Genomic DNA, 14,571 nt, shown 5'->3' on the forward strand with positions numbered 1-14,571 from the left:
AACCATAATAACATAAAATAAACATGATGCCGCTTGCAAATGATGTTGATGACTAGGATGAAGTGGCTTAACGCGCTGACGTGTAGCGCCCTAAGGGCATCTACCCTAAATCTGAACTACCAACCCTCGGTGAAACAGGTCGTGAGGTGTAAGTCGTCAGCTAGTAAGAAATGGAATGTGGATTCCAGAGCGCCTTCGCCATGTTCAAAGTATCCTTGCGATATCAGACCCGTAAGTTTTAAACGTAATTGTTGATGATTTCCTTAATCCTGACTGATGGGTATTTGAGTTATTCTATGGTGAGAAATATTAGTTAAAAGCCCATCACGCTGTTTTTATGCTGTCTTAATATGGGAAGGGTTGTCGTACAACGCGTAATTAGTGTCCTTGCTGAAGTAAGATAGATCACTGAAATAGTTATAAAGATTACCTTATATCTGTTATAAAGTTACTATAATCGCGAGAGCTTCTGCTGTAATTGACAAACGAAACGACCGAAAGGATGTTGATTAAAATTTACTTGACTACATTTTTAATTCCAGAAATCTATTCTGCCAATAATATCGTTAGCAGAACTTAGTATTCGGAAGCCTCCAAATAAATTTTGTATTCTTCTCGTTTCCAGTGCTTCGACATCAACTCAGTAACGATAGAACTAGGGAACCTATGTCACGCCAAGATGATCCGTTCATTCCTGTACACACACTACTGGCCCCGGGACCCCAGTGTCGTTGGACTATGGATGTCGCTCGATAGCCCATATCTGGATATACTTTCTGATAAATACTCACATTCTGGTAAGATATTATCAGTGAAGGTGTTTTTTCGACTAGATGTATGGAAAAAAATTAAGAAGACAGAAAAGCAAAATCCGGAAATTTTCCATCTTTTGTATAAACATGGAAAGTGACGTGGGAGAATAAGAAAAAACCTCACTTTGTGTCTATTGGTGTCTACACTCAATTGAAATTTAATTTCAGCTGATATATTCTGGTCACTGGTTAATCGTCTTAATTTCAATTAATTCAAATAAAATATATAATAATATATTGTATAATTGTAAATATTTTGTTTTTTTAAATTAGTTCTAGTTTAGTTTAGTTGTTAAAAGTTATTTATAGTTAAGTTTTATTCTTATAAATTTCTGTACATTTTAAATATTAATTCAAATCATAGTTTAGACTTATTGACGTGCCTTTAAGTGATAATGAGAAACTAAATGATGTGTTCTTTTTGAAATTACATATTTAATTAGGCCAACGATAACATAGTGTTATTTCTCATGAACTTTTCACAGGGGACCGTCTTCTAGCCTTTGAGCGTCTCCACCGTACCAATGAAAGGAAGATGGTAGGCCTATGTGTTGCGAACAAGGTCTGCCCCTGGATGATAGGCGAGCTCGAGGACTGGGCTCACGTCACTCCCTCCAAACCGGAGAGGCACAGGATGTACTTCCTCGCTCATTGTCTCAAGAGCCCCAACTTTTTCCAGAAATACCACGTCGATTTTATTTACGATGTAAGTACATACTATTTTATCCCTTATCTATAATAAAACCTTACTAATATGGTGCTTCTTACTGAAAATAAAAATGCGTGAGTTTGTATGATTCGATGGATTTATTTACTCAATCATGCCAAAACTATTGAGTAGATCTTGATCACTTTTGCACACCGGTTGTTTCCAATCTGGATTAATGCTTTTAATCTCTTCGCGACAAAATCCAGGGCAGGAGCTTGTAGAGGTATTGTTAACAAGTCGTCTTATCCAAGACGAAGACAAAAATATCTGAGGGTTTTTAAGTAATTACTTCCTTGGGCAACAGTGACTGTTATTCTTATGCTCACTCTTCATCACAGGTTGAAGTTCTGGGCACTTCCCAAGACGCTGCAGGCCAGGGAGTAGGTGTTATGATGTTGAAGACGGTTCTAGCACAAGCGCAGGAGTTACGGTACCCTCTCGTCCAAGTCATATCAGTCAGTCAGTACACGTAAGTTTCTGTTACGTTACTACTGTTCTGAGACAGTGAGTAATTGTAGTAGTTACATATACTCATGATGTGTTTTCTTTATCTTTCTTTTACGCATTCAAACATTCTAACCTTTAACTTTTTTTTGTATCAAAACTTTTCCTGCAATAGACTATTTAGGCACTACACAAATATTTGTTCAGTACTCTACATAATTGCCTAGGTGAGGTTTAACAATCCAGACCTTTAATTAAAAATAATAGCAATGAGCTAAACCTCACATCTTCATTTATTTTCGTCTACTCTATCGTCGAAAAATCAACTGATAACGCTAAAACACACACTCATCTATCCAGTTCTCGTATCTGCGAAAAATGCGGCATGAAGCGCGACTGGACTATGGACTACACAGAATTCGTGGACGACGCCGGCCAGTGCGTGTTCTTCCCCAGAAGACCTCATCACACCGTCGGCATTTATGTCAAGTACTACGACCCGAAGAAGTCTTTAGAACTGCCTTGCAAACCACCGTATTAATGAACAAAATGTTAATGACCAACATCAGATCAAGATTATAATTATGAGCATAATGTTGATGGTCAGCTGGTCAGAGGAGAATATGGCCGTCCGTTGTGTTGAACTGGGAGTACAGGTTTGGATTTTTTGCATACTAGCTAAGGTCTACTACATTGGTGGCTTGCTTTTTACCAAGGAATTTTCTTGTGACTTATTTCAATGTAGACTTCATGTGTCCCGTTTAATTCAACGGACGGCCTTGATATTTCTGGAATTTTGTAGCTGCGTTATTTGAATAGCTAAGCAGTTCGCTTAATCACAATTTAACTGATCACCGACAAGTTATAATGGTTGCGAACAAAATAGAATATTACTAAAGGATTTTAAGTTGGATATATTTCAAGAGTTCCTTAAAAATTGCCAATTATACAATCGATAACTTTTGTTTGGTATATCTTTAAAAAGACTCTTTACACGTCTGTCGAACATTATAATTGTCTTACAAACAAAGTCACATGGGAATCGGAAAAGCTTTGCTAAACTTGCAACCATTTTTATTGTTTAATTGATGATGTGATGCAAAGATTTTAAACATATTTATTTAAAAGTACTGTGAAATTAAACTGTGTGCCTATTTTGTTCGGTGACCGTAGTAATAAAGATTTTGTACTGAAAACAAATCAAGGTAACGTGAAGTAAGTTATGTTTCTTACCCAGTATTAAAAAAAATGGTAATAAAACACATAACAAATATACGTTTCTTTTATTAAAAAACAGTAGAAAATTATAATTAATAAAAAAATATAAAACACTAAAGGCCTGTTTCATCACTCACAAATGAGTAGCAGGAACTGGAAAAATTCTGATCATCCAAAATTTTATCTCGATGGAAACTTATTTGAAGATGATGAAACAGGCCTTACCAATAATAAATATTACAATAACGGGGACACAGCTCAAGTTATTATAAAAACAAGGGCGAACGAAAATATACACGTTTTTGCCCTAAGTAATATAGCCCAACAGTTTAGTAGAGAACCTCGTATGCAAGGTTCGCGGCTGATGGAGGAACAGAAAGTACAGAATTTAGAACAGTGGTTTGCATATACTTGGGCAGTGGAAACTATAAGCAAAGTACTGCACAGTTGGCTAGTTTCAATTAAACTGACCTCCGTAGCCGAATATCGGCATAAAGACATTATTATTTCTCATACTTTATTTTGACAATACAAAGAGTTGTTATCTATATAAATCCTGCATACCAAGACTCTCTACTAAATTGTCGGACACAATTTCTTGGTTCATCGATTTTTACTCGTATTTTCCTGATTTCGTCGGTAGATAAGCCTAATCTAATATACATAGTATCCGTTTGGTTCCTTTAGAGGAAGGGGATACTAATAACAGGTACCTTAATACTAATCGAAACGGTAACACCATAATCAACAAATTTAAAAGCAATATACAACAGCGCCATTATTAGATGGAAGATGAAGAAGATACGGTATTTACAATTATTGTTAGAAATAACATATGAGGTTGTTTTATAAACAGTTATGTCGCTGAAAATACATATTTGGTAAACAAATTCTAAAGTTTCTAAGGTCTGTAAGTTGTTAAAGATATAGATTGATTTATAAATGAAAACGAGGAAACATAATATGATCAATATTTTATGTAAAAAGGTTTCTAGAACTTCTCGAATTCTCGAGAATGTTGATGGACATAGTGTACAGATTGAAATCACTTTTCATTGTATATTAGTCATAATAGTTAGATACAAACAAAGGCCTCTTATTTAGTTTCATACATATACCTATCGAGATTAATAACTGTTTATAGAAATCTATCAGCTTAATATAAAACAGGAAATGTGCGTGACTTTATGCATTTACATTGACTATGTATTTTGTCCATACGTTGAAATGTAAATTAAAAGAGCGACTCAATTCTTGCCAAGCAATGAGCATGCACAAAAGTTACTGACAAAATAACAAAAAACATAATTTACTAAGATTCTTTTCCTTTGCACGAACAACAAGTTCAAAATGTTACTACCAAACTCCGAATCTTGGCAAAATTAAAGTTAACCACTAAAAGCTAACAGACTGGTAAAAAATACGTTGCTCACCGGACATTGATCGATTTGACACGGTTGTTACGCAAATCAATGATAGTGGTGTAGGTAGAGTAAGAATTTAGTGTGTGTTCAAACTATCTAGAGAGCAAAGATGATTTTTAATGTTGTGGTAGAATGTTTGTGTAAGAATAATAAAGTTATGTGGTTATGATAATAATATGTAGATTGAAAAGATAATGGTTAGTCAATATGAATTGGAGATGATTATGTTCATTGATGAAATTGAGCAACTCATACGACAAACAGAAGCAATGGATATAGAAATACAATAATAAGTATTATAAAAGGCCAGAATAAATTAAAAAATAATGAAATAATAAGATGTAAATGAGGAAAATAATGGTAACGATGAATATTAAAGAAAAATAGTCGATAGCATAAGATATGAAAAACTATGATCGTTAGAAATACATGAATAAATAGATCCTACAAAATACTAAAAGTAGATAAAATGATGGCTTCAATGGTGTGAAATATTGAAAAAGAAAGCCCTTATAATCGCTAAGGTAATGGTAAAGTGATTGCCGATGAAAATCAATGTCACAGTGTTTTCGTTATAACATCGAATTCAGTTATTGATCGTAACATGTAATATCATTTGACGCGCATTAGTTATTTAGTTTCAATTTAAGAAAAATTACGCTGTATTATAACATTTTTTATAGCACTTAAGAGAAATTGATAAATTTACGCACTTTCAGAAACGTATGTTAAGAAGTTTACTTGTTTCTGTAATTTCTCAAAAAATATGAGTGCATAGAACTCAATAATAAAATCATTAGATTAAGTGGTAGCTAACCAAAGAGGTATAAAGTTCAAACAGACCAAAAGTAATAAGTTAAATACGGACAATTCACAACAAGCATGAAACAAGAGAGATCTTTTGAAGAATACGTACAAAACAAAGACTTTCGTAAAGGAGACTTATGTTCTTAGTAACTGTAATGCATAGAGAAAAACTGTAACTGATGATAATGATACTCAATACACAAGAGCATATATTATGTACAAAGAAATCTTACTTGAACATTATTCAGGTCTATAATTTAAACTTCTTCACTTCCATCCTCAAACACCCAGGCGGTACCTAAATGGCATAACACAACAGGTTCCCATTGGAATCTGACTCTTAATACCTAGACAATAAGGTTTAGTTCTTGTGGTATCCGTAGTGGGAGCCTCCTTCCTTGCCGCCCTTCTTGCCGTGTGATGCGTGGTGTTCGTGGTGTTGCTCGTGGCCGTGCTTGCCGTGGTAGCCTTTGTGGTCGGCGTCCACGTGGCCCTTGTTGCTGTGGAGATGTTGAAGAGGTTGTTAATTGGACAGTTAATAATAATAAAGTCAGAGAATATGATATACGATGGAAATAACAAGAAAAAGACTATCTGTAAATTTCTACTGCAATTGTTGCAGTTACCTGTCGTAAATAATTAGCGTATGGTTCTGAATATACATCGTACATACTTTTTACCAAGTTTAAAAAATAAATAAATTAGTGTCTCTTAATAAAATTTTCTTAGGCTCTGACTTGTGACATTATGTTCTTATAAGTAGATAACGTTAAAAAATAATGTCAAGGACTACGCAGCTCCGCTTTGCATGTGTCTTGGAGATAATGCCGAACCAACTTGGAAAATGTCAAAGTCTCAGTGTGGAATATTGCTATTCTAATCTCCTTGAAAGATACTGCCGCAAATTCTTGTAAAAAGACCGGTTGGTGTTTGTTTTAAGACAAATATTTATGTAGACAAAAAAAAATAGACCGGTGTCATAAATGAAAATAAATACTAAAAGATTTGGCTTTGAAATCAATTAGAATACTAATTAAAACAATATAATCTGAGCTTATAAAAATAAATAAATGCCTAATGCTTGATAAAAATAAACCGACAAATATGTTGATTTTGGCTTGAGCTTCGAATTTTTCCTCAAGCTGAATTAATTAGATCAATTAAAATACAAAGACCGGAATAACATAAAAGAGATCATTAATCAGTATCACGATGACACATCTTTTAAAAGGTCGTTCATCCATATTACTGTATAATGTCTGGATTTGTTTGTTCACTATTATAAGAATCCCCAAAGATTTGCAGTAATTGATTTGACTGTTATATTTAGTTTACTTTTTTTTAAGTTTAGTATATTTGACAAAAAGTCATCGACTTTATACACTATCTCGAAAAGAATTTGTTATAGATTGATTTCAGATGACACAAACAAAACTTTCGTTGCAAACAGTTTAAACAAGAACAGACAGAATCTACAAGCAGACGCAGAGCAACCATTTTATGGAAATCTAATTTAATTGATTACACTGTTTGCAAAAGGGAAACGGCATGGTGACCTCATCGATTACCATTCTACGGAAATTGTGATAAAATTCATGCAACCTATTCTTTAACTTATGTCGACAGTCAAAAAAATCTGCTATATTCGGTTTCCGCTAACATGTCGCACTAATAATACAAAAGTGCTGTTACTCTAAATACCACTTTTATCAGAATCGACGAATAACTTGTTTACAACTCCCTATTATGAGTACAAAAAACTAAATGCCCTTTGTGTTTTAAAAATGAAATCGAAGAGATTATTTTGTTACAAATAAATAAAAAAAAATCTAATGTTATGTCTAGTTTAAGTTTTGACAATGTATTAGTTACTACACTATTGTATTATTAGTGCGATGTATAATTAATGAGACAACTTTAGTTCACTTATTCCAAGAATCCAATATCAAAGGTTTAGGCTCACCTGTATCCCTTCTTCCCTTTCTCAACGAAGTCATGTCCAGCATTAACATGGTGTGCCTTCTTCTTGCCGCTCTCGTTGCTGGCGTGTTTCGCGTTGAACTTGCCGTAGCGGTGGTGCTCGCCGCTCTTGTGGAAGTCGTCGTAGAACTTGTGCTCTTTGTGGAATTCGTCCTTGTGGTACTTGTTGTGGTAGCCTGGAATATCATGAGAAAGAAGTTTAGTAGAAGACTGTTTTTTGTATTTTGGAAATGATTTCGAAGATGTTATCTTAGATTATGTGACAAGCCGCCTCTAATATAGTAGGAAGAAAGTCTAGGCTGTTGATGATTTTAGGTTTAGTAAATATGTCGGGCATGTACAGATCTAGTTGACTTATTATTCAGTGGCTATTTAAGTAAACTAAAAGCAATTAAAGAATTCAAAGTCATGCACTTGGTCCAGCGCAGAATTTTTTTCTAGACCAAAAACGTAGTTACTAATTACTAAAGCAGGATTTAGACGGCAAAAAGTTTTTAGTTTATCTTTTAATTTGATTAGTTTTATCCGTCACTGAAAACTGTATCTACTACCCCGTAGTCCCAAAATGTAACTTGTTTAAAATTTGCAAAATAAACTACTAGTTAAAGTTAACAATCGTGATTTATTTGTATTTTCATCACGTGATTTGCCGTAATATTTTGAAAACGGCAAAAACTACCAAATTACATTTCGGCATCGTTCGCTTGCAATAAATTGCAAATTTTTGTCCAGTCTATTGTAAATAATGAAGTGAAAAGGTATTTGACAAGTGCAGACACGATTCATTGTAAATAAATGGATATTTATAGTATTGCGGTTGGGGTCACTCGCAATTGAATCAAACAACTTTATGTAACTCGGCTTTCACTTGCCGCAAATTGTTATATTTTCTTTTGTAATAGGTAAATCAAATAAACTGATAACAAAGATCAAATTCTACACATTTCTGTCCCTAGTCTAGTCTAGTCAATTTAACAGTTATCATAGTCCATTACCATTTTTAAAGGCACATGATGAAACAATTTTTTTGTTTGTTTTCTGCCTTCAATAAATAAAATAAATAAAATTTAAGGTACCGCCATGATGTATTTCATTATATTTTTTATATAATGGTATATATTTTTATGTTTTTGAAATAAAAAAACAAACGCAAAATTGGCTATCTTGTTAACTAAGATAAAATACGTCTTTTACGCATCTTTCAAATCTTATTATCCTTTGGTAAATTAAAAGATTCATAAAATCATCACAAAGAAAGAAAAACTGAAGAAGTTATGTTCGTTTGAATAACCAATAGCCAGCCTGCGCTAGCTGTTAATACTAGACAATATAATAATGTTGATTTGAACTACTCTAGGCAACCAAATTATACTATCAACATCTGCATTTAGTAGGTTATTGAATCGAGTACTTTATTGATCATCGATCAGTAGCTAGACCATTCTTCCCAGCTTCAATAAAAATAAAATTCCTAAATTGATTCGTTCCATTTTACATAACAATCACGTATTGTTGTTTGAAAGTAAACCGTCTTCTTTTTGTTAAACTGTGTCTATTGACAACGTGTCTTTATGTAGCCTACTTTGTGTAATGTTGTATAGTCCGACAACTTAGTAGAGAGACTTGTATGAGTGGTGGAGGTGTATAAAATTCAGAATTAAGAACATCAGTGACTCGTAGGCTTATGCTGACGATGGCTTATTTGATACAGCTACTTTATTTTGGAAACACAAAATATAAATATTTCCAAGATAAAATTACAACCAGTCCGTCAATCAGATATTTGTAAAATATTTGACACATTTTTTTGCACTTCAAAAAGCATTAAAGTACTGTTAGGGAGTGGGACTGAAAAAAAGCTGCTATAACGTCACGTCTTTGCAATTTTCCAATCGACTAAATAATCACAATTGAAATTACATGACAATGAATATGTGCAAAAAGAAAAAACAATATTTGCCAAAAACAAGATATCTGAGGGACTTACAATAAAAAAAAGTCAACATCCTTATACTATACACTATAGGCAAATTAAATCTAGCATGCAAAGGCTCTCTACTAAGTTGTCGGCCTATAGTGATCGATTTTTATTCGGAAGTGCTGTGAAGTAGGTGAAGTAACGTTATGTAACGAGAGTGTTGTTAGATCATTATGCTAAATGGAATGAAAAAGTAATGTTGAATAGTATTTCAATATGGTTGGGTGGTTTCTAAGAAGAGGTCTTAGTAAGTTTTAAGTGATTGAGAGGCATGGCACAAGGATGGAATAGAATATGGACGACTGGCGTAAACGGGAGGAGGCTTATTGTGTCCTGCAATGGCTGTGGATAATGATGATGACGATGATGATATTTTGAATCCATGTACTACTTTAACATTTTCTAAACAGCTAGTTTCATGAGTTAAACTAAACCTTATCTCCGTTTGTGTTGAAGAGAAGGTCTGTTATCCCAGCTGAGAAGCAGAGAAAAGTATACTGAACTTTTATTTAACCTTCATAAATCTCCCTGTCTGTCAATTATTAGAATTTTCGTTTAAAACACATTAAAAACAATGTTTACTCATAAATACGTATAATTCAACGCACGGATAGTTCATACTTTTGCAATAATAAATATGTCTTTCAAACCATCATCAGATAATTTATATTCTTTGCTGTAAAAAAAACAGAAAAATCTAAAACTTGTCCAACTTATCAAAATGTACTTTACAATTCAAAATCTAAACTCACCCTTAGTCTTATGCCCTTTCTTATGTCCCTTCTTCTCATCGAACTTAGACCCTCTCTGACCAAACGCCTCTTCCTCATGGCTGCCCTTATGTCCTGCGTTGTCGTGATGCTTGTGTTTCTTGCCGCCAGCTTCTTCGTACTCCTTCCTGTGGCGCTCGTCGGTCCTGAAGCCTTTACCGCCCTTGTCTAAGTAGTGGTCGCTGTGAGAGCCTTTGGAGGTCTGGAATAGATTTTTATGATTTCTGTGACAAGGTACTAGAATTGGACTGTGTACTTTGATTACAGATTTTTTTGCCTCGTCCATCCTCGAAGTCTTATTTTTTTATTCACATTTTATTTACAAATGGGTCATAATTTTCTCCGTTTTTGTAATATTTTTTACTAGTACTCTGCTCTTATTGGTCGTAGCGTGATGTAGAAACTAACTCTTTAGCTTTATAATATTAGTATAGATTTGAAGAATCTCTACGTTTGTGTATCAGTGATCAAATAATTATAATCTATAGATATTAGAAAGAATAAGTAAAATGTTCGAATTATTTTCGCTATATAAATCAATCTAAAGAAAATCTTTTAAGAGTCCCATTCTCTAATTTGTCTTCATGCAAAGTTCTACAACGTACATTTTCATTTATATTCTATCATACTAAAATTCCTGTAAAATTGTACAGCTACAAAATTGTAACTGATAGATCTAATATAAGTACAATTATTGCCGAACATTGTTAACTAGGTAATAAACGTAGTTACAATAAACTACAAGTGAAATTCAGATAACCTTGGTTCAATTCCAAGGCCAGGAACACAATTTTAACACTAGAAATCGTTTGAGTACTTGGTTAGTTGAAAACAGTATTGTTAAGTCCAACTCCATAATTAAATGTAAATAAAAAAATATTTGAATAATTTAAATATGAATAATTAAAATATTCTAATTGTTTTAAATAAATAAATTCTATTCGTTTTAAATATTTCATTCATCAAAGGCATTTTTTTGCATTGCTACAATTTATTCAATAAATAATTTAAATATTGGGTACTTGGTGTACAGTATAAATGAAGACTAATTACGTTTACACGTGCTTCAGGCATTCTCTGCTATTCAGGTATTCCTGTAGTCGATAAATTTATCAAATTAAATGAGTCATTTTGATAATATCAAAGTGACTGCGCAGCTACTTAGATTCTGAGTGTTAATTACGCGCCGCAAAATTCAATATTGTTGTGGTCTAATTCTAGTTCAGGTTTAGTTTTAGCGGTCACCTGTCAGATTATCTTACAAAATTTTGGTATCTCGTATTGTAATCTCTTTATGTGACAATAAATAAGACTTCAGATAATTTTTGTTTCGAGTTATATTCAGTTAAAAGTATTTTCATTGCATGTTTTTAACACGTATAGCCTGATCTTGGTGTTAACTTACAAAAACTACCTTCGCGGGATAGTAGTGGGAGAGAGGGACTCTGACCTATCTTCAAAATTTGCTTATTATCAACAACCATACTGCATATAGATGCGACTGTTGTGACGCGTATAAGATAGCCATAAATATTGCCTTTGTGGACTGCCTTTGATTTCAGAACACAAGATGCCAAGTTACATTAATGTGTCGAGTAATTAGATTTTAAACTGTTTGTGGGAACGTTTTAAAAGTAACTGAAATTGATTGTAACCCAAATTTTGGAGATATGACAAAAGTGTATTACGATACATTTTCTGAATCTAACTAAACTACCCAAGATAATATCAATGAAAGAAGAACATTAAACTGAACATCCATTATTCTATAAATAATCTATTCTATATTCTAAAAATATCTGATTGTTTCCGTTACAATAGCTTGTGATAAGGGTCGATGCTTATCATAGGAATAGAATACGAGTATTTTGGACCAATAACTACATACGTTATATCACGTACACATTTTTAATATGATTACCTCTGTTTTTTTTTAAAGACAGTTCCCGCACTAAGTATTCCTTTTGTGTCGCGAGGACTTTTACAAACATACAAACAATGGACACAAAGTACTACTAGACTCGAAACAACTGTTTGTTGTTTTGTGTGGGAATCGAACCCACGACCTCCTGGCGCAGTAATAGCGGTGTGGCGTTCACCTCAAACACTGCGCCATGGGGGCCATCAATACCTTTTTGATTTGATCATTTTGGAACACACGCATTCTTAAATTTAAAATCTTTATTCAGTATATCGGTACTACTACTAAATGAAGTGTTATGAAGAGAGAAGCCGGCGTTCTTTGGTCTCTGTCATCCCCCAGTGAAAAAATGCGTTACATCATTCTCTGGTTTTAATAGCTCACTTAATGTTGTGATTCTCATAATTTCAGAGTAAAATAATAGCTGAACCAATATTTCTTTGAGATCTATGTGTGTAAGGTTTTAGGTAATAGTTTTAACATCTTTTTCTCAATGTGCATGGTGGATGGATGTAAATATAGACGTACAAGATGACGCGTAATTTACTGCAAGTATGATGCAACTAGCCATGAACGCGTGAAATGCTACAAGTTCCGTTTTCGCAATAAACATAAACAGTATCATTACGGTCTAAGCATTACTGTTCACTTGTATAATACATTCTATATAATGCGACTAAATATGGGCCGAAACAGAAAGTTCTTATCTTTCAGACATTTTCAAATGCATTGTAAGTGGTGATGATAAATATTAATTTCAATTATTTATCTGAATTCAAAAGGAAATAAATACAAAACTATAATGCTTACTGACAATTCATTGCTACTAACTTGATTGGAACTACTTTCTCAATACAAAAAAATACTTAGTAGGTGTTTGCGAATCATTTGAAGACTGAATCGGGTGCGGCTTTCAGTTTCCGATTATAATTTCCGATTTCAGGCGACAATTGAATTAGTTAAAAAAAACAAATGCAGCTTTAACTACGACATATCCAGCAAACAGACCTTGAAAAATAAAGAATAAAAAACTATACAACTAGTCTTACCTTTCCACCATGATCACCATAATATCCTCCATGATGCGCGTGACCACCGCCATGAGAATGTCCGTGAGCATGAGAAGGTGCAGGATACAAGTCAGGAGCCAACTGCTTCGGCGCCTGGATCAACGGCTCCGACGCGGCAGGCACTGGGTTCTCCACGGGAATAGGAACAGCGGCCAAGGGTACAGCAACCGGTGGACTGGCAACGAACTGAACCGGCTGGGGCACTTCAACCGGCGCAACATTCGCCGCCTCAGCAATATTAGCACTGTTCACATCAGGCTTCAAGAACCTAGGAGCTGGTGCGTACACTTTGTGGTAATGGTTCGCGCTCGCCGCCAACATCTCTTCGTAAGGCGGCGACGCCATCTCTGATTCATCAGTAAACTCGTGAACTTCATACTGATGCAGCTGTCTAGGCACTCTCACAAACTCTACAGCTCGTTTTGCTCTAGACTCCTCACAACACCTCTTCACCCGCACGTGTTCATCGTAAGGACCCGCATCATGCACATCACGACGACTCCTCGGCTTCTCGTAATCCTCCTCCATATCCCCGACATCTTCTTCTTCCACCCATGGCTCTTCGGCCACTTCCGCTGCCGCGATGGCCAGCAACAGCCAGATGATAACTGGCCGCATTTTAGTTAAGTGATCTGAAACTGTAGTGTTTTTTTGTTTTATAGTTTTAAACCTTTCACCGTTGCAACAAAGGATCTTGCTAAACGTAGTTGCGTTGATATCACAGTTTTTATATGAGTCTGTGGGTAAATGTTTGTCGAGGGCGAGCGGCCGGGCGCGGCGTACGGTCAGCACTGCGGCTCGCGATACCGCGCCACCTAGAAAGCGTATAACGCCAGAGCAAATTAGTTTTCCCCGGTGTATTATTTTCGCGATTTTTCGACCGCAGTGAAAACGACGGCCGTGAATTGAATTTAACTTTTACTAATAGACTGGCCGTGAGATCCGGACGTTGCGTAAGCAATTATGACGGGAACCAAACGATTGTGACGCGTGAACTTTGACAGAAGATGTTTGACTGTTATTGTCAGGTGGCGATTCGGAAATACGGTTTTGTAGTACCCTACATTACACAATAGTATTCTGATATTCTCTTTGATTTTATTACGATCATAAATCATAAATTATTGTTTCGGTCATTGTTTTGTTATCTGCCAGCTGATTATTTACCGATCTTAAACAGTTAGAATGAGTATTATTATTTATTTATAGCTAAGGTCAATTCTAATTTTATTTTTCTTAGAGGTAAGTATCCGTTACTAGATGGCGACACTGTCACATCTGCTAAGGTCGAGTATAATTTGAGGATGCAACCAATTGCTATGAATCTGAACTGTCTCAAGTGCATTATCTTTCATCAAAAGTATATTTTTATTTATAAAATGAATTGTTATGCATCAACATAAATAAACATCAAGCCCTGTGGGTTAGATTTTGATCC

The 14,571-nt window shown here is 34.6% G+C and overlaps 2 protein-coding genes across 2 annotated transcripts; one reads left to right on the plus strand and one right to left on the minus strand.

Moving 5' to 3' along the window:
* Window positions 1-57: 57 nt before the first annotated feature.
* On the plus strand, window positions 58-2,759 carry LOC142974179 (uncharacterized). The gene is made up of 5 exons (XM_076116341.1): window positions 58-231; window positions 626-797; window positions 1,298-1,518; window positions 1,860-1,990; window positions 2,326-2,759. The coding sequence occupies exons 1-5, from the start codon at window positions 58-60 to the stop codon at window positions 2,504-2,506; spliced, it is 879 nt and encodes a 292-aa protein (XP_075972456.1). The 3' UTR covers window positions 2,507-2,759.
* A 474-nt stretch (window positions 2,760-3,233) lies between these two features.
* LOC142974228 (uncharacterized) lies at window positions 3,234-14,155 on the minus strand. The gene is made up of 4 exons (XM_076116396.1): window positions 13,113-14,155; window positions 10,125-10,344; window positions 7,378-7,570; window positions 3,234-5,914 (listed from the first exon to the last, which is right to left on the minus strand). The coding sequence occupies exons 1-4, from the start codon at window positions 13,749-13,751 to the stop codon at window positions 5,776-5,778; spliced, it is 1,191 nt and encodes a 396-aa protein (XP_075972511.1). The 5' UTR covers window positions 13,752-14,155; the 3' UTR covers window positions 3,234-5,775.
* Between the last annotated feature and the right edge of the window lie 416 nt (window positions 14,156-14,571).

The sequence above is a fragment of the Anticarsia gemmatalis genome, chromosome 7 (genome assembly GCF_050436995.1).
Source record: "Anticarsia gemmatalis isolate Benzon Research Colony breed Stoneville strain chromosome 7, ilAntGemm2 primary, whole genome shotgun sequence".
NCBI lineage: Eukaryota > Metazoa > Arthropoda > Insecta > Lepidoptera > Erebidae > Anticarsia > Anticarsia gemmatalis.